This window comes from Erythrolamprus reginae, chromosome 6 (genome assembly GCF_031021105.1).
Source record: "Erythrolamprus reginae isolate rEryReg1 chromosome 6, rEryReg1.hap1, whole genome shotgun sequence".
In the NCBI taxonomy this organism is placed as follows: Eukaryota; Metazoa; Chordata; class Lepidosauria; order Squamata; family Dipsadidae; genus Erythrolamprus; species Erythrolamprus reginae.
In genome coordinates this window covers 51,758,564-51,786,391 of record NC_091955.1, presented here as the reverse complement: position 1 = coordinate 51,786,391, position 27,828 = coordinate 51,758,564, and the positions used below count along the sequence as shown (strand labels likewise).

General features: G+C 36.4%; 1 protein-coding gene across 1 annotated transcript in view; it reads right to left on the bottom strand.

Annotated features, from left to right (window-relative positions):
- The window catches only part of PTPRQ (protein tyrosine phosphatase receptor type Q), a 115,817-nt gene that overhangs the window by 62,078 nt on the left and 25,911 nt on the right, over window positions 1-27,828 (bottom strand). The window contains exons 16-30 of the mRNA XM_070754648.1: window positions 27,113-27,373; window positions 24,542-24,702; window positions 23,626-23,737; window positions 22,858-23,084; window positions 21,847-21,916; window positions 20,855-21,054; window positions 19,466-19,700; window positions 14,866-14,994; window positions 12,213-12,359; window positions 8,450-8,622; window positions 8,131-8,338; window positions 6,921-7,046; window positions 6,652-6,831; window positions 3,294-3,401; window positions 1,812-2,093 (exon numbers count right to left, since the gene is read on the bottom strand). Of these exons, the coding sequence (XP_070610749.1) occupies window positions 1,812-2,093; window positions 3,294-3,401; window positions 6,652-6,831; window positions 6,921-7,046; window positions 8,131-8,338; window positions 8,450-8,622; window positions 12,213-12,359; window positions 14,866-14,994; window positions 19,466-19,700; window positions 20,855-21,054; window positions 21,847-21,916; window positions 22,858-23,084; window positions 23,626-23,737; window positions 24,542-24,702; window positions 27,113-27,373 (2,619 nt within the window). The remainder of the gene's footprint in view (window positions 1-1,811; window positions 2,094-3,293; window positions 3,402-6,651; window positions 6,832-6,920; window positions 7,047-8,130; window positions 8,339-8,449; window positions 8,623-12,212; window positions 12,360-14,865; window positions 14,995-19,465; window positions 19,701-20,854; window positions 21,055-21,846; window positions 21,917-22,857; window positions 23,085-23,625; window positions 23,738-24,541; window positions 24,703-27,112; window positions 27,374-27,828) is intronic.

Below are 27,828 nucleotides of genomic sequence, written 5' to 3'. Positions count from 1 at the left end.
CCAAATTTTAAATAATAGTGTACTACAGATGTACTATATACAAAAAAGTTTAAAGATATGATAACTGAAACACAAATGCTATGTTGAATTTTCATCAAATGCTATTATATTACAGAAGCCAATTAAATACAGAGCAATAATATTGTTCTGTCTGGGCCAGTCACCAGCCAGAATAAAAAGCATACACACACACTCAGAGAATCCAAAATAAAACTTAAAACGTCCAGTACAAAACAGGTTAAGTTTTCATCCATACTGGCAGTGTTCCCAGCTAAACTGTCTCTGAGATAAGGAGTAAGTCCCAGGCCGGAAGCCATATTCAATTAGAAAATTCCTTTGAAGTGTTTCTGTCATTCAATACAAACTTACAATTCTCAGTGGTTTTTACAGACAATGGCATTACTTGACGATGAGTTTACATGAGTTAGAACTGTGCAAGCAAAATATTCCTTGAACCCCGGAGCTGGCACATCCAGCCATGATTACAAACCTTGTTCACCACGCCCTCTTCCCCCAAGCCTGTTGCTTATATAGGGACCAGGCATGGCCAAGTGTTCCATAGAGCTATAATGCAAAGACCTTTTCTTTCTCAAACACTCACGTCTTGCCATTGTCCTCCTTACTCTTGTGTCTAACATGGGCTCCCCTTTGTCCTCTTCTGACTCACTCAATACCATAACTAGTGTGCTACAGCCTCTAGAGATTCCTCAGTCTCTAACTCCCCTTCACTCTCATTCTCAGACTCAGGTGGTAGGAACACTGGCCTGGGACACCAATACACATCCAACTCTTGAGCATCAAAATCCGTGCCCAGCTGAGCTGGATGCGGACCAGCCACAACAAATATATATTACCAATACATAGTCTGAAGCCTCTGATCCAACAATGAATTAGCAAGCTATGAACTTTTGAAGATTTGGTTTGTTTTTAGTAAATTAAAAAGAGGTACAATTTTCCTCAGTTCTGAGATAGATATTTCCTTTAATTTCAAATTCAGCTAACTTACATTCTATTGCCTGTATAAAAAGCACAAACATAATTACAAAAAAAGGAAAACAAAATGCTTGTACTATAAGGTAGGTACAAGTGCTTGTACCTACCCTAGTTACCTATCCACTTCCCCCCCAGGTAATTTATGGTAAAGTCCATATTTATTTTAATGTACCATCAGGAATCTTTTTATTTAGAAATTTCATTTCTCTGTTGTGACCATTATTCTCTAATTTATCTTGTTATTCATTTGGGCCCTTGGTTTCATGATTCCAATTATAAAACTAAACATGATAAAATAGGATTATGTGTATGTTATAATTGAAAAACTTGTTAATAATACCAAATTGTAAAACAACTAAGAACAAAAAATAGCATGCATTGAACTTTTTTGATATTCTGATGTTTGATGCTGATGCAATCAAAACATTAATTGAAAGAGACTCACCTCTGATCATCAAGCAAGATACTTTGCTATGGTCATCAGATATTTTGAGAAATGCTTCATGGCATCATTTGTCTCATTCAAATATAGATATGTGAAATTTGTAACATAATTATGTTTAAAAAGATAAAGGTTTCCTGCAAGTCGTACTCTAGGGTGCGATGCACATTTCCGTTTCTTGGCCAAGGGAGCCAGCATTGTCTGAAGACATTTTCCGTGGTCATGTGACCAACATGGCTATACTTCAAAGGTGCAGAAACTCTGCATACGAAAGTAGTATCTATCTCCTTCTTTTTGAATTCTTTCAAAAATCCTTTACCATATATTTAAAATAGAATCCCTAGAAACAAAAGAACATTCTAGTATTTCCACTTACCAGTTTCAGCTGTTCTTACAGATAATGGGTCAGATGACTGATTCCCATGACCAAGGCGAGTGAATGCTCTTACAGAAATGTTATATAAAGTATATGGTTTCAACTCATTTAAAATAAGATGTGTTGTTGTAGCATTTTTAGTTATTAAAACACTGCCATTATCAGACATGATTTCATAGTGAGTTATGATCCCATTAGGCATTTCAGGTGGTAACCAGTGTAAATTGACTTCTGAGGCTGTCACTTCTAATGCCTCAACATTCTGAGGTGGTGAACTGGGTTCTTTTATTCAGAAAACAGAAAAAAAAGTGTTCGAGTATTAAGGTGCATTCATTCATAACTATTTTAAAATACAGAATTTATCAATTACAGTAAAATTGTGTTCTTTGTATTTTATAATATATAGACCAAGATTAGGTAACGTTTTATGAACTAAAGACTTATTAGTTACCAGATGAGACCTTTGGGAACAAATATATATTTGCCAGTGCATATTTGAGCAAATAATTTTTGGACATGCAAATGTACAATCTTTAAACAAGCTCTCTTCTAGAAGAGGAAGTATATCCAATCTCAGCATATGCACATACTGTACTTATTTTTCCTCAAAAACACTAATATACATAGATACTTACATGTACACCCATATGCTCCTATACAATACATAACTGTGTCCAATAATCATATCACATTCTTTCCTGCTTGTCTTATGCAAAACATTCTAGTTTTTGCCATTACTGGCAGCAAAATGCAAACATTCTGAACTGTTTTGATAAGTCGAAGTTGCAAGCCATAAGTCAGAATTGTTAAAAGTAGCAGAAACTCAGTGATTCTCATTCTCATTGTCAATTTCCTTTACTTACTACATCATCACAAAGTGGTTCATATCACTGCTCATGCGGATAGCTCCTCTAAAACCATATTTGCCTTCAGTGGTAACTTTCTACCTGTTCTTGTACAGATAAAACTGTGCTATTTATTTGGTTACTCTGCAGCTACATTTATAAATTAAAGTTAAGAATTAAAATTTCGCAAGTTAATGGCAGCAACCAACTCATCTAGCCTATGCTAGTTAATAAATTTTATTGTGGTTATTAAATATAGTATTAATAGTATTAGTGCTGTCTCTTATCTTTTGGCCGACATTTCTCCCGGGAGCAGATAGAAATTGCTTACAATGTGGTTTGCAAAATACCTTTTTAAAATTGTCATATTAAGCCTCAATTATCATACTAAACATCAGAAGAGGGTGGAATATGCCCAGAAAAAAATCTCTCTCTCTCTCTCTCTCTCTCTCTCCCCCTCTCCTCTTTCTTTGTCTCTCTCCCACTCTCTCTGTCTCTCTCATACACACATGGCTTACATGGTTTTTATTATTTATTGCAAATGTAAGCAAATTTATTGATTAATGGGCATTGTAGATAAATCAATCATAATTGATCAAATTGAAATGATAAAATCAATATGAAACAATGTACTTACCATCTTCAAGTGTTCTTATAAAAATATCATTGTCTTCAGAAACTGCACTTTCTCCAACATTTGTGGAAGCTGTTAACCTCATTTTATAATCTGTGTATTTTTTTAAGCCTAAAACAAAGATGAACAAAACCTGTAAATGAAATTTACTGTGCATTCATTTTGGGCACTTTTACTGACACTATATCTTGTCTACTTTCATAGATTGCTTTCAATTCTAGCACATTTTAAATATAAGGACTTTAGAAAAATTATTAACTATTATATAATAGTTTTAACTGTTATAATATGTTATAGTGCTATATCAAGAGTTGGTGTTAGTAGAGAAATAATTTCCATTTGCTGAATGAAAGAGTCTCTTCTAAGTAGCTGCTCTATATGATCAAAGAAGAGAAGTGGGTTGGAATCAAGTGTCTTCCAGGAGACATCTGGCCCAAGCCTCAGTGCCACAAGATCATGCCTACATGGTCTATAAAATAATTCCAAAAATCTGGTGTTCATCTGGATTTATGCAGCATATATATAGTAGTATAATATAATATTATGTATAATTTCAGAGACAATAAAATCAAAGCACAATTCAACAGTGTTGAATCTTACTGAAATCAATTCTTTAGTTTCAAATCAATGAACATTCTAATCTTCACATTTGCTCTTTTAAAGGACTTATAACTCTGGTAGCAAATTGGCCAAAAATGTTGTTTGAACTTTTTATTTCATTTCATAGGCCAGTGTTTTTCAACCAGTGTGCCGTGAGACATGGTCAGGTGTGCCGCGAAGCTCAGAGAGAAAGAAAGCAAGAGAGAGAGAGAAAGAAAGAAAGCAAGAGAGAGAGAAAACAAGAGGAGAGAGAGAAAGAGAGAGAAAGAGGGAGAAAGAAAGCAAGAGAGAGAGAGAAAGAGAGGGAAGGAGAGAGAGAGAAAGACATAGAGGGAGGGAGGGAGAGAGAAAGAGAGCAAAAAAGAGAGGAAGGAAGGAAGAGAAAGAGGGATGGAGAGAGAGAGAGAGAGAAAGAGGAAGGAAGGGAGAGAAAGAGGGAGGGAGAAAGAAATAGAATGAAGGGGAGGAAGAGAGAGAGAGAGAATTTTTTTGTCCAAACTTTTTTAGTGCCCCCCCGCTCAATGTGCCCCAGGGTTTCGTAAATGTAAAAAATGTGCCGCGGCTCAAAAAAGGTTGAAAATCACTGTCATAGGCAAACCTATGAAGATCCCACTGAAATGGAACAGCAGTGTTTAATGGCTGTTTACTTAACTTGCCTTGGTCTAAAATTTATGTCTGCTTTCTTAACTGTTTATTAGAAATAGATGTACTGTACAATCATTGATATTCTGACAAGCAAAGAAACTGTAAGATGAGACAGACTTTCAGCGATTAACCGTGTACATTACCCTAAATACCATACAAGTATTTTAATATTGCAGACTTGCAGTATTATATGTGATACTGATATATAACACTTTTAATTAAGTGGGATACATTGAATAAACATAACTTTGACTTTTAAATAACACTGATTTCATTGTCTTGGGTGGCATCTGTGAAAAAACCTCAGGCATGAAACTGTCCCATTCAGACACTATACTGTTCGGGGGGGGAAATAGAGGGAACATTGGGGGGGGGCTACATTCAGTATATAAGACACACCCAAGTGTTCACCCTTTTTGGGAGGGTAAAAAGGTGCATCTGATCTGAAAAATACAGTACACAGTAAGTAGAATAGAATAAAACGGAACAGAATAGAATAAGCCCTTTACTAAGTTAAGTATTTACTCAGTTTCATCAGTAATACAAGAAAATATATCAACATAGAGCCACTAGTTATGAAGATTTGTTTTATTATTATGCACCTATAATTAGCCTTTTCTGAACTGCAAAGTAAAAAATAATTCCAAATAGAATAGAACAGAACAGAACAGAACAGAATTTTATTGACCAAGTGTGATTGGACACACAAGGAATTTGTCTTGGTGCATATGCTCTCAGTGTACATAAAAGAAAAGATAAATTCATCGAGAATCATAAGGTACAATGTTTATCTTTAGTCCGGTACAAATATATGAAATATTTACTGGTTAATAATATTATATTGAAATATGTACAAAATTTGTTTTAAAAAAATATTTTACACTTCAAATATTTTTGTTTTAATTGACTGGACTTCTGAATAAATTTTTAAAAGGTTGGTTATTATCTTTATTTTGAATGTGTAATATATTTATTAAATGTATATAGCTACCCATCTCATAAAAGTAACCATAACATAGCAAAGAAAACCCCAAGGTAACAAGCTAAATAAAATATATTTTAAAACCCAAAAGAATAAAAAAAGCATAAATGACTGAAAAATGTCTAGTCCAGGAAAGGGCTCAATTACTACCCAACAAAAGATTTGGATAAAAGCCCTCTTGGAACAAAAGTCATGAGGATAGTTGGGGCAGTAGTTACATGCAGAAACATGTAAAGGTAGAAAATCACCAAATCCAAGAGCCACTCTCTCTTGCTCTGGTTGAACAGAAGCCAGTTCTTCTCTATCCAGGGTCCTAGAGCCTCCAGATTTGAAGATACAATTTCAACAGCATACATTGGCCAAATTAGGGCCAATCAACACCTTGATGGCACCTGACTTCCTTGCCACTGAACTGTCACACCCAGCAGTTTCATATAGATGTTTTAAAAGAGTGAAAAGAGTAATGAGCCCTTCAGCTATTTGCTTCTCCTGCCATCAATGCTGACAGGAAGCATTGATATGCTATTAAATGATATTTTATATGTTTGAAATTTATATATTTGGCTCCATTTATCTAAATTTGGTCTGTCAAAATTTGAACTACCAGAGACAAAGTGTGCTTAACAAAATTGTCAACTCTCAGCTTTTGAAGTGGCACTTCTTTTATTATGTAATTATTGTAATAATGTAGTCTGTACAAAGCATTGCATCATTTTCTTTTTCTTCTTTCTCCCTATTCATATTAGCTTTTTAAAAGTTTCATGCTTTGAATTGCATTCATGCTTTTTTCTCTAATTTTTAAAGTTAAGAACAATAATAATATAATGATAATAATAGATGTATTCACTATGATTTTATTTCATTAAATTCTTTTTAACCACCTATTACAATTGAAAAACAAGAATAAATGTGTAAAAAGATGCAAATAGAGAGAAAAAATAATTTGTTTTTAAGGATAAAGTACAATCATGGCACAACTTAACATAAGTAATTTCTACAGAATTCTATTTTAAACTTATATTTCTCAACATTTACTCACTCACTCACTCACTCACTCCCCATTCTTCCTTTCTTCACTCTGTCTCTCTGCCTTTCTTTATATAAATATATATAAATATATATAAACCATCCCACCTGTAATCAGTATCTGTTTTTCTGATGTAGTCAGTTGAAATGCTTTGCTTGTATCCACCTCCATTGCATAAACTGTGTAATGTGTGATTTCTCCATTGGGATTTAATGGTTTATCCCAAAAGAGCAAAATTGAAGATGAACTAATATTTTTATAATTTATATTTTCCACAGAACTTGGAACTACAAAAAAAAAATCATTTTGAAATTTAAATTCAGAAAAGAAACTAAACAGTGCCAACATGATAATATTTCTGTTATAAAAATTTTACCTTGTTCACTTGTCTTAGAAATGAGAATAGCTGGTGGTCCTTCTCCAATGATGGTAAAAGCAGACACAGCAATTGCATATTTAGTGAAAGGCTGGAGTGCATTTACACGATATGACAGCTGCTCAACTGAAAGATTGATGGTATCAAATGTTTTATATTTTTAAAAAACTAAAATCAGTCATATGCATTTCTAACTTAAGACTAGTCCAGAGGATATTATTTCTACAAAAATGGTATAAGATTGCAGTTTTTGTGTGTTTATGTTAAATGGTCACTATCAAAACAATTGCAAATTGATCGTGAGGATATTCATTGCACAGCAAAGAATAAAAAACAGGAATGGTGTTTCTATGCATGTTTAATGAAGAAGAAATTTTACTGGATTCAACGCATGCTATTCCAAAATAAACTTGCATATTAGATTTACAAGCATAGATTGCTTTTATTTCTGAAGCATGTTTGCATCAGTGCAAAAAAGAAAAGTAATCTTGGCATATTGGAAATATGTTTTTGGACAGTTACTGAAAGGACAAAAATAATACGGTAGCTAAGAATTGTGAAAATAACTTTTCAGAACTATTTTATTTACAACTGACTTTCAAAGTAATGAAAATAGCACCTTTATCCTTCTTTTACATTTAATGACTCCCTTTCAAATTTTAAGACATTTTAAAACCTGTATCTGTCAGCCAAACTTTATTTAATGGGTCATAAATATCTGTGTTTAGTCACAAAAATGCTCCTTTGATAATGCTGTGTAAGTGAATATACTAATGGCATCACTATGTCAAAAGGTCATCTCCACCTGTTGGTTGCCCCATGTTGCTGAGCTGTAACTTTTTGACCTATTTACCTTCAGTGACATTTGGAAGCCTATTACTCAAAAACCGTTTGGGGAAAAAATTAAAGGTCTGCAAGGGACATGGAGATATGTTAATCTCTTCCAATCACACCTGCTTTGGCAACTGTAATAACTGATTGTCTATGCAGCTTGTGCAATGGGTCTGGCATCTTCTTTCTCTGGGAGAGAGGTCAACTGGGTGACAAGGGGCTACTAAACTCTGCTTGGGTGGCATTTCCCCATTTGCTGAATGTGACATCAGCAAATGCCCACTAACAATACAACTGAACTCTTTGTTAAAGATAGTTCATGTAACAGCCATGATCGGAGCAATGAAGTAGCTATAGAAAATAGCCTTTTCCAACTTACCAGAATTTAAATATAGTTCTGCATCATCATTTAAACTTAGGAAATTATCAACAGGAATAGTAGTATATTTTACTGGAGAAAATTCAAGTACACTTGGGAACATTTCAGCTGAACCTTCATATAAGCTGGTCACTGTTTTTATTTTATTCAGTGAGGAAGATAATGCATATTCTTCTATCATATCTGGATCCCCAGATTCAGTAAAATGCTAACATAGAAAGAGAAGAAATAGCTTTTCATTTTTTAACCTTAGCTATTGAAATGTAGACAAAGGAATAATGTGAAAATATTAAATGTAGGTAAGCATGAATTAAAGTACCATGATTTTTTCTGTCAGAATTGTATCTTCAAGGATCTCCTCTGTTTCCTCGTGAAAAACTTTTACTCGATACTGAATGATGACTCCATTTGGTTGCTGTGGTTTTTTCCAAGCAATTCTTATAAAGCTTGCTGCTTCCTCTACTACATGCAAATCAAATACAGGTCCTGGAACTGAAATGTAATGTATAAAGTATAATAACAGAACAGCAAGCATTATAAAACATTTATTTGAAGTTACATAATTCTGATGGATGTCACAAATGTCTATAGTGTTGCTATTGTCTTCTTCTAGCCTACGGTAATGACATTCTTCAAATTTAGCTTCCAAGTTTAACCAATCTACTGATTAATATTCCCATCCTTCTTTTGGTTAAATCTAGTTAGGACTAATGAACTTTCAATCTGTTGACCTCATTTATTCTCCCATAATTCTGTCAAGGATCTAGGAGTACTCATCTCAAACATTCTAAGCCCTAGAATTCATTGTAACAGCTTCGCCAAAAAGGCATTAGGAGTTATTAACCTCATTTTGCAAAGCTTTTTCTCTAGTAACATTGTTTTGCAAACTAAGGGAGATAAAACCTTTGCCAGACCAATTATTGAATACAGCTTGTCCACCTGGAACTCACATTGTACATCAGACATTAACAAAATTGAGTGGGTTCAAAGATATTTCACAAGAAGAGTACTGTACTCCAATCCTCTACTCATAATAGAATTCCCTATGCTATCAGGCTTGAAATTTTGCCCTTGGACAATCTGGAACTGCACCACCTGCAATCCAGTGGTGGGATTCAAAAATTTTTACTACTGGCTCTGTGGGCATGGCTTGGTGGGCATAGCATTGCATGACTTGATGGGTATGACAGAAAAGAATAATGTAAAATCTCCATTCCCTCACCACTCTGGGGGAAAGTTACTGCAAAATCCCCATTTCCTTTCTATAAGCTGGGACTCGGGAGGCAGAGAATAGATGGGAGCTGGGCCAGTCAGAGGTAGGATTTACCGGTTTTCTGAGCTACTCAAAATTGCTGCTACTGGTTCTCCAAACTATTCAAAATTTCTGATACCGGTTCTTCAGAAGTGGTCAGAACCTGCTGAAACCTACCTCTGTGGCAGTCCGATCTAAGCATAGTACATAAATAAATAAATTGTCTGCTACAACATCTTGACTCTCAATGATTTCTTCAGCTTCAACCACAATAATACACGGGCAAACAATCGATACAAACTTGAGGTAAATCACTTCAAACCCGATTGCAGAAAGTATAACTTCAGCAACAGAGTGATCAATGCCTGGAACACTCTACCTGACTCCATTGTTACAGCCACAAATCCACATAGCTTCAATCTGAAATTATCTCCCATGACCTCACCACATTCTTAAGAGATCTGTAAAGGGAGCTTGTATAAGCAAACCAGTGTGCCTACTGTCCCTGTCTTATTGTCCCCATTTATCTGTATTTACTTCCTTTGTTCATGTTTATGTTCATACTTATACTTGTTATCTTGTAAATGTTTGACAAACAAAAAATAAATAAATAAACAAAATAAATTACAGCCCATTCTGCCCAAGGAATGTTGAATGAGATGCCACATCTCCTTATAGCCCTCTCCCTAGTGAGAATTGCTCTTGAGAGCATGCTAGCTGTGCACATGTAGGTACAATTTTTCAATTGAGATATATCTTCTGGGGGTTGTGTAGAGAAGACTATCTCCATGACTACTTTCCATTTATTGTAAAAGAAATGGATTTTGGGAAAGTGCATGAAAAGAACAGCCTAAAACCAATTAATACACATCTTGCTTTTAAAAATTGTACACATTAATGCATCATGTAAAAATTGAACTGATTTCAGTTAAAAGAATCAGTAACATAATCAACTTCTTTACTAAACAAACTTTTCTTGTAATCACTTACTGCCACCTTGTGGCCAAACAGTTGTGTTGTCGTAACAACTGGGACTGAATAAAACTAAGATTGTTTAATTTATCTTTCAACAACAAAAACAATAATAGCAACAATAATAAACCCTTCAAAATATTGCCAGAGAACCTGCTGAATTTTACATACTATTTCAATGGCTGAAGAATGCCATGAAATTAATGGAAGATTCATTCTTATTTATACCGTTATCATTTATTCCATTGTTCCTGAAAGCAAACAGTTGATCCAGTGTTACTCAACTTATAGAGCTGCACACAAATACTCACCCACATCTTCCATGGTTTCACTTTCCAACACTATCTGTCTATCACTATCAACACTATCATATTAAAATATGAATACAGTGATCTCTCGGTTAGCGCGGGGGTTACGTTCCAAGACCTCCCGCGCTAACCGATTTCCGCGTTATACTGGATGCGGAAGTAAAACCACCATCTGCGCATGTGCGCCATTTTTTTTCATGGCCGCACATGCGCAGATGGTGGAGTTTGCGTGTGGGCGGCGGGGAAGACCAAGGGAAGATTCCTTCAGCCGCCCAACAGCTGATCTGCTCCGCAGGGCGGAAGCAGCGAGGAGCCGAAGATGGGGTAAAGGCAAAGGGGAAACCCCATCTTCGGCTCCTCGCTGCTGCCGCGCTGCGGAGCGGATCAGGTGTTGGGCGGCTGAAGGAACCTTCCCTTGGTCTTCCCGCCAGATCGCTTGCCGCTTGCCAGTCCACGCCCCCCTGGATGAGCGGCCCCGCATGGCCCCAGCGCCGGACTCCGTTGCCGAACGCCGAAACCGGAAGGGGCGAGGTGGGGGAGAACGGGAGGCTCAGCATTCCGTCAGTCGCAGCGCTGGCTGTCAACTTTTCTTTTTAGCACTGGGGAGGCAAGTCAGCTCCTGCCCAGTTTTAAAAAGAAAAGTTGACAGCCAGCGCTGCGGCTGACGGAATGCTGAGCCTCCCGTTCTCCCCCACCTCGCCCCTTCCGGTTTCGGCGGTTTCGCAGCGCTGGCTGTCAACTTTTCTTTTTAGCACTGGGGAGGCAAGTCAGCTCCTGCCCAGTTTTAAAAAGAAAAGTTGACAGCCAGCGATTGTTCCGCTGCCGCCAGCATGGCCTGGCTGGCAGCAGAAGATGTAACCTTCGCAACCTCGGAGAGCTTCCTGGGCATGAAAGCTCACGAAAACCAGGAAGCTCTCTGAGGTTGCGAAGGAGCCCACGATCACTCGGCTGCGGGTGGCAGGAAAGCGAATGTCACGGGGCTGGGCTCGGCTCCCCCAGCCCCGCCGCGGAAGGCTCCATTCTGTTCCCTGCCGGCCCGATTGAGCGGCCGGCGGTCTCCATTCAGGGAACAGAATGGAGCCTTCCGCGGCGGGGCTGGGGGAGCCGAGCCCAGCCCCGTGACATTCGCTTTCCTGCCACCCGCAGCCGAGTGATCCTGGGCTCCTTCGCAACCTCGGAGAGCTTCCTGGGCATGAAAGCTCACGAAAACCAGGAAGCTCTCTGAGGTTGCGAAGGAGCCCACAATCACTCGGCTGCAGGCGGGAGGAAGGCGAATGCCACGGGGCTGGGCTCGGTTCCATCCTCGGCTCCCCTCCTACCAGCCCCGCCGCGGAACGCTCCATTCTGTTCCCTGCCGGCCCGATTGAGCGGCCGGCGGTCTCCATTCAGGGAACAGAATTAAAAAATAATAATTTTTTAATATTTTATTTTTTTAAATAATATTTTTTGAAAAACCGCGTTGCAGCGTTTCGCGCTAATCGAGAACGCGCAAGTCGAGGGACCACTGTACAATTTATTACAATTATTTATGTTATATATATACAGCTTACCTCCTGCAGGTGTGAAAACTGTTATATTAGATTTTGGGCCCACTCCAGCACTTGTTTCAGCAGCAACAAACACATCATATAATGTAAATGGTATCAGATTATTAAATGTAAATTTGAGATCTTTTGTGTTGTTATCCAAAATACGAACTGAAATAATCATTTAAAACAAAACACCAGACAGTTAAGCTCTTTGAAATTATTTTAAAAGAATTTTGTTTCTGATTATGTTAAAGAAAATTGAAACAAGCAAGTATTATAAAGTGATCAGGTATGTCGATTTCATATTAATGAATATTTTTATGACACTTGGTAAAAAATTAAAAGACAATAACAGAACAGGTGTATCATATTAGTTTAATCCAGGCTGTAGAAAATGTCTATACTTCCAGGTATTTAATATTCAATTAAATGTTATTACATCTTTTCTAGATAAAAACCGGGTGTTCAAGATTTTTTTGCCTCTTCTCAAGAACCATTTTCCACTTACAAACCCGAGCCTCTGAAACTGTAACTGGAAAGGCAGGCAGAAGCCTCTGTGGGACTTCTCTAGGAATCTCCTGGGAGGAAACAGGGCCTCCACTCTCCCTGTGATTCCCCAATCACACACATTATTTGGTTTTACATTGATTCCTATGGGGAAAATTGCTTCTTCTTACAAACTTTTCTACTTAATAACCTGGTCATGGAATGAATTAAGTTCTCTATATATATACACACAAACATACATGGTACCTCTACTTATAATTTGATTGACAATACTATGTTGGCTTGCAGATTAATTATTAGATTAAAGATCTGACCAAGCACTGACTACAGTAAGAAAGTTTAGGGTAAATCTGGGTTTGAGCTGAAATTTTGCTTTACTGGCAAAATAGATCAGTACTATGCTTTTAGTTATTCATTGTTGCATATATTAAATAAAATACATTACATGGTAAATTTACTGTTTCTCTACCTTACTAAAAAAATTAGGTAAGCACACTGATTGATCGAAATAATAATGGGTAGCATATACTTATGACTCATCTGTTGATTAACATGGCCTGTAAGGTTAACACAATGCCATCGGACCAGACGGTTTGAGGGATTGCCTTTTCTCGCCTTCTTTAACTTTTGATATTCCAAAAGGCCCATCAGACCTGGTTATGTGGCTAGGCTTGAGGATCACATGTAACCAGAAAAGTTAAATTTTTGAGGGAGCCATTTTTGTTAACTTAAACCAGGGGTGTCAAACTCACATTATCATGGCGGCTTCATGGGACATATCCAGACTTTTCTCCCTCCCCTTTGCTAAACTAGGCATGGGTGTGACCAGTATGTGATGCATCTGTCCAATGGGCTGGGAGTTTGACAGCTCTGCCTTAAACTATTGGTTAAAAATGAACAAGGAAGTTAAGAAGGAAGGGAGGGAGGGAGGGACGGAGGGAGGGAGGGAGGGAGGAAGGAAGGAAGGAAGGAAGGAAGGAAGGAAGGAAGGAAGGAAGGAAGGAAGGAAGGAAGGAGAAATGAAAATGCAGAAAATAATGGTTGGGTGGAGTTAATAAAATCCTGAAAAACCACATAAGTTTAAAGAACAAACAATATGGTGGACATAAAAATGTCACCTGCAAAGTAATGGAATCAATCATAAACTAATTCATCATACTCCACGTAAAAACTAATCATGTAACAGAACGGTCAAACAATCGGCAACTTCAAATCTCAACCAACAAATGCTCTGTCTTACACATTGGCAAAAAGAATCAGAATACAAAATATAAATTTGGAGGAAATGAATTTATAGATGACTCTCACTCTGTCAAAGACCTTGGAGTCCTCATATCCAACGACCTAAGTGCTAGAACCTACTATGAGTTGTTAATCTAATGTCCCATAGCTTCTTCACTGGAAATATTACACTGCTAACCAGAGCTTACAAAACATTGGTTAGACTAATTCTGGAATACAGCTCACCTGTCTGGAACCCGCACTGCATGTCAAACATTAATACAATTTAGAGAGTCCAGAAATATTTCATAAGGAGAGTCCTTCACTCTTCCACTTGCAACAAAATACCTTATTCCACTAAACTTGAAATACACTGGGATTAGACAATTTACAATTACGTCGCCTCCGATCTAATCTAAATGTAAGTTCGTAAAATCATAAACCAAAATATCCTTCTTGTTAATGACTGCTTCACCTTCAACTGCAGCAATACACAAGCACATAATAGATTCAAACTAAATGTAAACCTCTCCAAACTCAATTGCAGAAAATACGACTTCAGGAATAGAGTGATCAATGTCTGGAATGCACTACCTGACTCTATGGTTTCTTTCCCAAACCCCAAAAACTTTAATCTTTATAATACTATTACTATCCTATACATGTTTGACAAATAAATAAATAAACAAACAAATAAATACATAAAAGGCTAGAAAGATCTGAAGACATAAAGTAAATGTAGGTATGTTTGCTTTTCTATCTTTGCTCATTATTTCTTAGTCAGAGTTCTAGATAACAGTTATCCCAAAAGGAAATAGTATGATAGCATATAAATAAATGTTACAACTGTATAGTTCTAATAGTTTTATGAATCAATTAATGACTAAACAGGGTAGATTATGAAACATGTGAACACAATAATACAAAATCAAATTAACTGATTTACCAGTTTGCCCATATAGTTCCACTTTGTAAGTAAACTTTCCAGTAACAATGTTTGGAGGCTCCCATGAAATTGAGAAAGATTTTCCTGTAACATTTCCCGTGACAAGATTCTGCGGAGGATTTTCTGGAACTAAATTTAAAAAAAAAAAAAAGCTCACACATATTTGAGTGTTTGTTTCATAAAATCTGAATTGTGCCCTCCAAGTTTCTTTACACTACTGTAATTGTTTTTAAAACTTACCGGCAAATTTATTAGTAAAATTACCAGCAAATGCAGTGGCCAATCCACATCAAGAGATATAATACACATGGAATCAAACTAAAATGAGCATTCCTAATATGCCAACATATAGAATGGCAGATTTTTATTTATCTAGTTAAGGAGTTGATATAAAGAAAGCAATTTCTGAGGTTTTATGGGTATGAAAAAGAGACTGTTTATTTTTAATTTTTATTATTTTGCAAAACACTTTACTGTGGCAGTAAAAGACAATGGGCTGGATCAATCTTCTTCCATTTGCCCAAGGTGCCCATTCTTGGATTCATGTCATTCTAACTGTTACACTGTATTTTTTATTTTATTAAAACCTGAGACACTGGGAGTTGGATGGCATATAAATTGATACATTATTATTTTTCTTAGAGAAAAAATTATTGATGTGGTCACTAAGAGTCAAAAATGACTTGATAGCACATCATGATTTTTTTAAAAAAACATTTTTTTAAAAAACCAATCAAATATGTTTAATATTTGGTTATACAATTTTATTTCATTCTAAATAAAAAGCTTGTGTAGAGTTGTCCATAATTTTTATGCATGCCTATGTTTCATTGATAATAGTATCATTTTTTCTCAAATAGATGAGCTTTAAGTCTTCAAGCCAGATTTTAGGCACCGTTGAAATAAGGCAGACAAAATTATACTATACTCCTATTTTTAATGGCCAATATATGTTTAAGTATAAAATGTATTATTAGAAGCCTCAAAAAAAAAACACCCAACCCTGAAAGCCAAACTTTAGACATCACTTTCTAAAAATAATCTTGGTTATGTATTTAAACTGCCTTGAATATTTCCTTCAACATTTAACTTTGTTAGTGATATCCCTAACCTAGTGCTATTTCTACACAGCTGACAAAATGCTTCAGCTGCTCGAACTGTAATGAAGATTAGGTCAAACATGACATTATTCAAAGGCACTGGTGGTCATAAAAAGGACAAATATTTTGTATTCTACTAGCTGCCAAAATGCGAACAGCTGTTAATGGATAGTAATAAATCTTGTCCATGCAAAGTCTGATCTCTGCTTTCTAAAGATTATTTATCATTCTTTATAAATCTTGCAAAATATAAGTGGCATCAACTATATTGTTATAAACTGTATTGTTATAAACAGTTATCCTTGGAATGGAGAATTAAGTCCAGCAGTTCTATCATGAAATACATCTTACCTATTTTGCACGTCCAATGCTATCTTTAGTGAAGTAGCTGGATATAAAAATGGGGAACACTCACTTATTTAACATATAGTTGCTGTATTTTTATTTGTGATTGGGTTACTAAACATTTTGACTTGAATAGATGGAAGGATTTCATTATTTCTTTCTTCAATTATGGAAACTAAGCCAATATTAAGCTTAAACTAGAGCACGGGTGTCAAACTCAATCGTGTCAGGTTACGTATCATGATGGGGGGTTTTGCCTTTGCGGAACCAGGGTGGGCTTGGCCTGTGCGAGAGGTATCTGGCCCGTGGCTGCCAGTTTGTCACCCCTGAACTAAAGGAAAATGTGTCTTTTAGAAACATATCTTTCCATCTGTTCTAAAGAAATGGATTTTTCTGAAAATATGGATAATATCAACTGAAAATACAGTGGAGATTAGGGAAGTGTACCTCAGTTCAAATCTTAATCAGATTGGATTTGAAATTGGATCTGAAATTAAGGCAGAATACTCTTTTACACAGACTACTTTTTCTCATTACAGATTACCTTTCTCTCCATTGTTTATCCATTGAAATCAAAATATAATGAGCAGCATGGAAAAATATTCTGCTATAACTCTCTTTGATTAATTAGTTTACTGTTTGGGACATTGATAATTTCAAATACTAATCTGTATTTCACATGTCCCCTTCCCTTGCACGTATGGGCTTGAGAAATTGCCTGTAAAGACTCAGAAGGAGATAAGACATCTACTCAAGTGATGGCGAACCTATGCCACGGGTGTCATAGATGGCACCCGGAACCATATCTGCCGGCACATGAGTTGTTGCCCTAGCTCAGCTCCAGCATGCATGTGCACACTGGCCAGCTGATTTTTGGCTCACACGGAGGCTCTGAGAGGGCATTTTTGGCTTCTGGAGGGCCTCCTGTGGGATGGGGGAGGGCAGGGATCCAGAGGGAAGTCTTTGTCCATCTGCCTGGGAGGAGTTTGACCTGGTGACACCTGATGAAGTAGACAAGGCCATTAGAGCTGTGAGTTCCGCCACCTGTTTGCTGGATCCGTGTCCCTCTTGGCTGGTTTCGTCCAGTAGAGAGGTGACACGGAGCTGGGTCCAGGAGATTGTCAACGCTTCTCTGAGGGGGGGGGGAGTGTCCTTCCCGGCTCCCTACAAGGAGGCACTCGTGTGCCCCCTCCTCAAAAAGCCTTCCCTGGACCCAGCCGTACTCAACAACTATCATCCAGTCTCCAACCTTCCCTTTGTGGGGAAGGTTGTTGAGAAGGTGGTGTCGCTCCAGCAGTCCTTGGAAGAAGCCGATTATCTAGGCCCTCAACAGTCAGGGTTCAGGCCTGGCTACAGCACAGAAACTGCTTTGGTTGCACTGATGGATAATCTCTGGCGGGCCCGGGACAGGGGTTTATCCTCTGTCCTGGTGCTTCTTGACCACTCAGCGGCTTTCAATACCATCGACCATGGTATCCTTCTGTGCCAGCTAGAGGGGTTGGGAATGGGAGGCACTGTCCTTCAGTGGTTCTCCTCCGCCGGTCGGTCGGTGTTAGTGGGGGGTCAGAGGTCGACCTCTAGGTCTCTCCCTTGTGGGGTGCCTCAGGGGTCGGTCCTCTCCTCCCTGCTATTTAATATCTACATGAAGCCGCTGGGTGAGATCATCCAAGGGCATGGGGTGAGGTATCATCAGTATGCTGATGATACCCAGCTTTACATCTCCACCCCATGTCCAGTCAGTGAAGCAATGGAAGTGATGTGCCAGTGCCTGGAGGCTGTTGGAGTCTGGATGGGTGTCAACAGGCTCAAACTCAACCCTGACAAGACAGAGTGGCTGTGGGTTTTGCCTCCCAATGACAACTCCATCTGTCCATCCATTACCCTGGGGGGTTTACTGACCCCCTCAAAGAGGGTCCGCAACTTGGGCATCCTCCTCGATCCACAGCTAACATTAGAGCACCATCTTTCAGCTGTAGCGAGAAGGGTGTTTGCTCAGGTTTGCCTGGTGCACCAGTTGCGGCCCTACATGCCCATGTCTCATCAACACTCCTGGCTTGCACTGGCTGCCGATCAGTTTCCGGTCACAATTCAAAGTTATGACCTATAAAGCCCTACATGGCATCAGACCATAATATCTTCGAGACCGCCTTCTGCCGCACGAATTCCAGTGACCGATTAGGTCCCACAGAGTTGGCCTTCTCCAGGTCCCATCGTCTAAACAATGCCATCTGGCGCGACCCAGGGGAAGAGCCTTCTTTGTGGCAGCCCAGGCCCTCTGGAATCAACTCTCCCCAGAGATTAGGACTGCGCCCACCCTCCTTGCCTTTCAAAAGCTCCTGAAGACCCACCTATGTCGCCAGGCATGGGGAAACTGATATACCCATAGCTACTATGATTTTATGTCTGGTCTGTTAGGTTTATAATAAAGGTTTTAAATTGTTTTTTAACATTAGATTTGTACATGGTGTATTGTTGTTGCGAGCCACTCCGAGTCCTTGGAGAGGGCCGGCATACAAATCTATTATTATTATTATTATTATTATTATTATTATTATTATTATAATAGAGAGGCCTACTGGGCCCACCAGAAGTAGGGAAACAGTCTGTTTCTAGCTTCCAGAAGGCCTCCGGGGTGGGCCAGGGGAGGCAATTTTCGCCCTTCCCAGGCATTGAATTATGGGTGTGGGCACTTGCATAGGCATGATAGTGTGTGCACACACATTTTCGTCACCCAAGGGAAAAAAGGTTCACCATCACTGGTCTATATGTATATCATGCAGATTAAAAAACTTCGATATAATTAAATTTATATTGCAAAAAAGGTTTTGTATTTCAATGTGTTTCAGATGACTCACTATATGTGCCTTATATGATTAAATAAAATGCAAATACCTACACTCAACCAACCACAATTTTCCTTGTAGCATTTCTCTGTAGGACATGCCCTTTATTCTCTTAAATCCCAGGGATAACAGAAGAACAAAACTTGATCCATTCCTTATATAAGGACAGAAAGCACCATACCCAAAAATATATTTGTGAAAGATACATTGTCCTACAATATATTCTGAAAGATATTTATTTACGTTTTGCCAATTGCAAATGCTGTCCATATTGATCTCCTTTCTTAATTTTGTTACCTGAAGAATATATACCTGATTCTGGTGTCCTGACAATTGCACTGTCAATATAACCTGCTTCAGTGGTTACTGCTGAAACTTCAAAAAGGTAAGTTGTGTATGGCCTAAGATTAGTCACGACAAAACTGACAGGTTCATTCCAGACTGAACTCATTGCCTTGGGAGCAATTGTACTTGAGGTAAACATAGTGGTTTTACTAGATGTAGTTGAAGGAGTGGTAGTACTCCATAAAAATGATTCGCTGTTATCCTGTAAAGACAAACATTGAAATAAAAACAATTATTGTTGTGGGTGCTTTTATTGTTTTGAACTTTTAATTGTTTCAAAATTTTAGAATACAAAAACTTCAGGAAAAACTTAACTTGATAATGCTAAACAATTGGTCAATGCACACCATTTTTATCTGATTAGTTTAAAAATATGTTTTATCTAAATGTCTATCAAAGTACTTCATCTATATATTAATTTACTATTTGAAATTGCACATGCTTATGAGAACCAAAATACAGTATGTCAGTATGTAGAAGACTTCGTTATTATTATTATTATTATTATTATTATTATTATTATTATTTAGGGACTACATTTTTCTATAGAATGCTTTAAAGTTAAACAGAACAGTATATTCATTTTATATATATCATTTTACACATAATAACAGAAGCACAAATTATTTATGCTCAGTGCTGAAAACCTGAAAATGTACCAGCCAATGATATGATTATGCATAAGATATTAGAATGTGCTGTGAATTGGTTAGAACAGAGAAACAAAAATGTATAGAAATAAATGTAAATAACTGCAAGAGACATATGACACAATACTGTTAAAAATGTTTATTGTTAGGTAAATTGGAAAAATGGAAAATTAATTTTTTTTTAAATTAAGCAGAACAAGACATGCACCTTCAAGAGTGGTATTCATATGTGACAAATTAAAATGCCTTTGTTTTCATATTTGACCACCTAAATTTGATGAGCATAAGATTTTGCTATTGATGTATAAAAATTCAGGGAAATTGTACACTTTTATTACGAGGAAAATTCAAATTTAAAGAAATGCTGCATTCCGGATAATCTGGAATCTCAATCAGACTTTATAGCTTAATGCTATAATTTTATTAACTCTAGCAAATGCAATCAATATTAATTGATAACTATGATGACCATATTTTCATTTATTTGTATCTTTGAACTGACTTACAAGAAAAGAATCAAAATTCAAGCAAGTTCTTTTATTCTTCAATTCAAGCTTTAGAGATTTCCTATCAGTTTTGCTCTTAGATCTCTCACATTTTGCCCTTATGCAACTATTGCTCTGATTTTTTTACTATGAATTTTGAACTGAAATATGGACAGTCCTGAAGAAACAACTTTTATTTTTATTTATAACTACATACTCACATTGCATTCTGGTAACCTGCCAGACAAAAGGTCTTCTACTTTAACAGAGACATCTTTCACTATTATTCCACTTCTTGCATGCTTTACACTAATTTTGAAACTAGTTATTTTCCCATTTGGCTGTTGTGGCAAGAACCAAATCAGATTTACAGCTGAGTGGTTGAAAGCTTCAACTGTGAGATTTACCACTTTACCAGGTGCTTGGAAAGGAGCAGCAAAATAAAAAAGACAGAAAGAAAGAATGTATTTTACTCATTTTAAATAGACACTATTAAAAATAGTATTCTGTTACTACTGCTGTATCACAGAAAAACATCACAGAGCAAAGTGAGCTCATACACCAAATATGCCAAATATAAATGACAGATTTCCTTAGTCCCTGGACAGAACAAGATTTTCAAGTTCTGCAAAAGGTTTACCTATAAAAAACTATGTAATATGTAATAATTATATATTTCAGAATTAGAATTAAAAAGATATCAAAGGAAAGTATTGACTATATATAACTATTTGAATTTAAGCAATGGAATACATTTGGATATATTTGCTTAAATATGAATAAAATATTTGTGGGAGGTTTCAAAATCAGCTGTTAAATTGTCCAAATTTTATGCAATTTCTTCAGGAAATTTCTTTCTGTGAATCTGTCGTATTGAAATGTCAACAAATCTAACTTTACAAAATAAGAATCTGAAGATAAATTTAGCATTGTATTATTAAAATATTATTATTTATATAAATAATGTAGTGTATAAATGAAAAGAATTGACCTTAAATGTATTTGACTTTTAAGTGTATTTGACTGAATTTATGTAACACAGGTTTCTAGCCATATATTATATATGTAATACACATTTAAATTTTAACATTTAATTTTAAAACAAAAATAATGTTCTCATAATAATATGTGATTCAGCACAGTTTGGCCCTTCAGATCCAAGCATATTATGTAGCCTGACAAGATGATTAAGAGATGTTATAAACCAAGTTACCACTTTCTGCAGTTTGAAAGAGAAATGGCTCACTAAATATTCCAATGCCAGCACTATTTTCAGCAGCAACCTGCAAAAAGACAAATCGGTGAGAACTAAGATTGCATTTTAAGTGAAACAATATTAATGCAAACTACTAAATTTGTGTTCCTGTGAGGAAAAAGTACCCAATAAAAACAGAAGAAGGAAGTCATTTGAATGTTTTCCACATGATCTTCATTAAATGATATGCCTGGTATAAATGATTCCTTTTTTTCCTCAATGAAATTAAAATGTGTGGGGTAAAGGTACCACTGGATCCAAACATTGCCATTTTTGGGAATTGCTCAGTTTGAGATATTGCTTGAACAGTTATTATATATTCAATAGTTATGATGTATTCAACAAATTACACTTAAATACAACTGATTTAGTATATTTTATACATAGAAATGTTTGATGCAGAATTGCAATATGAATATATTGAAATATCACCAGAACTATCCTGAAATTGTCTTTATAATGAGATTCTTCTCAAACTAATCTTTATCTTTGTCTTGAACAACTTATTGAACTTTTACGAGCTGGCTACTTGTACCTGAAACGTTCAGAAAAGCTTGTATTCTTGTCCTTTTAAACTTTTACATTATATAAAAAATGAATAAGTGTGATTTTCCTCAAAAATATAAGAAATTTATTATTATTATCAAATAAAATGCACTGGGACAAAAATAGGGAAGGGAAGGGAGAGCTTATTAAAATACATAAGAACTCTACCAGTTCTGGAAATTAACATACTTTCTCACTGTATTAAATGATTAAAGGCAAAGCCTTCCACTAGAGAGCACAACTGAAGTGAAACAAAGGTGAAATTATGTGTCTGCAGATTTACATTAATTATAATTCAAATATGTGGCATACACACACACACACACACGTGCACGCGCGCACACACTTTGATACTTGGAAATTTCAAAAAGTAAAATACTTCATTTTAAATTATATTTTATAAATAGTAAAATATAAATTTACCTGAATTTCATAAGTTGTTCCAGGGTTAAGGTTGGTTAGTAGAACTTCCAAACTATCTGGTTTTGTTGTAACTTGGGTGTAAATATTTTGCAACCACGGACAAACCTCTTTATATTTAACTATGTAGGATATAATTCTCCCATTTGGGAAATGTGGAGTATTCCATGAAAGGAGAATGCCCGCAGATCCAACCTTTTCCCCAGCAAGGAAAACAGGAGGTCCTGGATCTGTATAAATTACACATTTTTACATTAAACCTAGATATTTTTTAGCTACTGGAGAAGAAGAATAGAGTTTGTCAGTTTTTAAGCATGAAAGAGCAACAAATATGAAGTTGGCTTTTTAAACTTCATGATAGATAATGAATCGCCTTTTGGAACATCAAGTACATTCTTTCTGCAAGAATTTTAATGGAATGCTATAATATTCACAGACAAATAGCTTCTGATGCCAGTTTTCTTTTATAAGCTCATCATTAAAGCATCTGTATGCAGTAAGGTGCTCTACCTAAAATTGTATGGAAGAGTTTGCCAAGACATTTTTGAATACTCATATTTTGGCAAGTGTGTTTTAAATCATGATATTTTTTCAAAGGGTAATTTTCTCTTCAACTATGCAACTCTAGAATTACTTCTTTAAAATAAATCTTTTTCCAATTACTTTGGAACAAGTACTGTGAACAATTTCAATTTGCAAAACAGAAAATTAGATACATATTTTTGAGTCATTTTGATAAAACATTCAAATGCAATTTTGCTGTAAACTCACTAGTTACATTAGTTGTCACTGCTCTGCTGACAGGCAAACTATACACTGAAGAGGAAACCGAAGAAACAGTCACATTATATATTGTCCCAGGAGTGGTATTAGAAATTTCAGCCTAGAATGTGAAAATAGGATTTAGAATTGCATCTCTCATTATAAACAAAAGCAAATAAAGTATTGAAAAAATCAATGATATATTCACATCACTAGAATTCCTAACATTAGGTATAAGCTATCTATTCAAAAATGTCTTAAAAGCAGTAGGATCCTTCAGTTAATATTTCATTTCAATGACCCTGTTTATTTTAGGATTCTGCAGTTTTAAGTAACAAAATTAATTAAACTGTTCATATCAACTGATGTATCCTGAGATGACCTAAGGAAATATACTATCCACTGAAATATAATCTACATCAATCAACACAATATTCATATGAAATACCTGTGCCTTTGTAGCTCCAATAAAAAACAGAAGCAATAAAACTTGAAAAATCATGGTTTGTATGTATATATGCATTTATAAACAGATATTCAAATACTGCAATCAAACGGTGCTCTTAAAACTTTCTGATGGCTTATGAGAAAAATGTTGCCTGCATTAATGATTTAAGTCTAGATCTCCCTGGCAAGCACACAATTAATGAACTTGTATTACTCAATAGCTCAGCCTTGCCTTTGTTAAAATATTCATGAACACTTAAATGACTAGCTACAGGTCTGAGGTAGACTTTGTAAAAGTATCATCACTGTTGTTAAGGCAACAAAGAATAGATGTTGAAATCTGCTCTCATAATTTTGGTACATGTACTTTCACATTCCCAACCCAGCTTAAAAGCCACAAGATAGAATGTCATGCTATTCCAATTTTGCTGATTGCGCAGTTTATAAACAAATTTAAAGTACAATACTATAAACATACCTGATACTCTCCATTTCCCATATCTTGGAGAGAAACAAAGCCATGAGGAGGTGCAAGCTGCACATGAAACTGTTCTACATATCCATTTGGCAGCCTCCAGTGCAAAGAAAAGGAATGTGAGGACACATTGAAAACTGTCAGTTTCTGTGGCTTTTCAGGCTCTTAAAAAAAATTATACATTGATCTTTGCATTAAGAAAGATTATTACCAAAACATTAAGTTCTAAATAAATTAGCTCTAGTACATAGATCTTCGCATGCATCAACTATGTGTGCATAACTTATATGCTATTAAGATGTTTAAATCCCAACTTTTTTTTAATTTGCCTTTACGTTAGTCTTGACTCTAGGCAATTGTTTAGACAATTCACTGAAGTTACAGGGAGTGGTCATCAAGAAGAAATCATCCAACTACATTGTGCCCAAGGTGGTATTAGAGCAAATCTTTTGGATGTCTAACCTGACTCTCCTGGCATATTATCTCTCCCTTCATGAAGTGCATAAGAATATGAATGCTCTTGTATGACCCAACCACAGACCTTCTGAAAGTTGTGTAAGAGAGAAATACTTTTGCATGGCCTGTGGCCCCTCTGAAAATTGTGCAAGATTAGGTTCCAGACTTTTGCAATGTGGCAGATACTCTAGAGCAGGGCTGTCAAACTTGCGGCCCGCAGGCCAGATGCATTATGCACTAACCATGCCCATCCCCAGTTTAGTGAAGGGGGGAAAAGTAACGATACATTACATGATGACGTGAGTTTGACCCCCTGCTCTAGAGGCAGAGTAAAAGCTCGGCCTCCTCATGTCACTTACAAAAACTCCAGGTTAACCTGTATAAGAGCACACCACATTCCCATGCAACCTCTGCAGCCTCAGAAAATTGAGCAAAAACATGACTACTAGTATGCAATCAAAAATGACATCGCAGATTAACCTGTGACACACGTATCATACTTTTACCATAACCAGATTAGAACTCACGATCTTCCACTAGTCTGATGCTTAACCACTATGCCAAACCAATTCTCTTAAATTTCCATTATCTATTCATAAATGTAATATATTAAATAAATATTATAAATAATTTAATCCCTGTTTTTATTATCAAAATGTATCATTTTGCATTAGAATAACTGTTACAGTAGAAAATATTCACCGTACTCATTCTTAAATCAAGATTAGAACCTGGTCAATGGAAAACAAATCATGGATGATTTTGAATTTCAGTTATCTCTTCTTGTACTTGTATAATCTTATTCTTAAAATGTGCTTCACTTTTAGTTTGTCTAATTACAATTTTTCAATTGTATTATGAGCTGTGGTGATGCAGTGGTTAGAGTGCAGTATTGCAGACTACTTCAGCTGATTGCTAGCTGCAGTTGGCAGTTCAAATTTCACGGACTCAAGGTTGACTCATCCTTCCATCCTTCCAAGGTGGGTAATATGAAGACCCAAATTGTTGGGGGCAATATGCTGACTCTTGTAAACCACCTAGAGAGGGCTGAATAAGCACTGTAAAGTGGTATGTAAGTCTAAATGTTATTGCTATTTTTTGCAAGAAAATACAGCATTACATTATTTGCCAAACAATCTTTTTTAGCATTTGTAAGTGGGTTCCACTTACCTTTGCCACTGATTTGCATTGCAACATTTCACACACATCCGCTCACTCTGCTTGTGTGCACGCATCCCTTCATGCAATTCTAATTCTATGCATGCTCAGTAACTATAATCAGCTTGAAACACAGCTGAGGACCTGATCAGCTGTGCTTCGGGTGAAGGAATAAAGGTAAGTATAAACCCAGGGATGTGCGGGAGGGTCCTTTTCAAGCAGCAACAGAGGAAAAAACTTCCAAACAGGAAAAAATTCAGAAAAAAAATTTAAAAAAAAGAGAAAAGATGGTGGCATCCACAGACCAGCACAACCGAACAAGATCTGTGATGCCATCGTAACATCACACGAATACCAGCGACCGGTTAGGTCCCACAGAGTTGGCCTTCTCCGGGTCCCATCGACAAAACAATGTTGTCTGGCGGGACCCAGGGGAAGAGCCTTCTCTGTGGCGGCCCTGACCCTTTGGAATCAACTCCCCCTGGAGATTAGGATTGCCCCCACCCTCCTTGCCTTTCACAAACTCCTTAAAACCCACCTCTGCCACCAGGCATGGGGAAATTGATTCCCCTGGACGTTATGGTTTGTATGAGATGCATGATTGTTTTTTATATTAAGGGTTTAAAATTGTTTTAACCATTGGATTTGTACTGTTCTGTTGTTGTGAGCCGCTCCGAGTCTCCAGAGAGGGGCGGCATACAAATCTAATTATTAATAATAATAATAATAATAATAATAATAATAATAATAACCAACTAGTTGCTGAACCAGTTCAGGCGATCCAGCCCAAAGGAGGAACCCATCCCTGATTTGCACCATTTCCAAGATAGTTGTCTATTTTCTTATTCCATCAAATGATAAAACAATTTATACTTTTTCACAAAACCCTAGTGTAAGATGTTTTGAAACTGATTCTAGTAACATATTTGTCAACAATTCACAACATACAAATTCACAAACCTGTCACAAATTGTATAAAGGAAATTGCACTTTCAACACTGCCTTTTACTCTCTGCAAAGTGAAGTTATAAATGCTACCAGGAGTCAGATTTGCAATGGTGTGATGAGTCTCGGAACATAAAATAGCATATTCCTTTGTGAATGTCTTGTTTGATATAGATGCTTTGTAATGGCTGAAGTCAGTCCCACTTGGATTCCATGTTAATTTAGCAGAAGTTGTATTTCTCAGTGTTAAGGTGAGACCACATATCTTCATGGGTTCTGAACAAAATTTGAAAAAAGAGAGACAATATATGTGGAAAAGCAACTGAATATTGAATACATTTCTCTTGAGTAAAACATATAGAAACTTTCTTACAAAAGTTTAATGTTGCTACAAGAATTAACTCTTTCATATTCAATCTGATAATAGTTAATTATTGACAGATGACAATTCCAATGCAATGAATATAGAAGGCTGATAAAATTCCTATTTCTGTTTTAAAATATCTGTTTAAAAATTCCTGTTTAAAAATCTCATTGGACAAAATGATTGGTCACTATTTGAAGTCACTCTTAATTTCCTATCTGCAAATAAGATTTAGCAATTTAGCAAAATATAGTTTTTGCACTCCAGGTACTACCATGTGTGTGTGTGTGTGTGTGTGTGTGTGTGTGTGTGTGTGTTGTGTGTAGAGGGGGAAAAAAACTTACCTTACCTTTGGTTTAGTATGTGT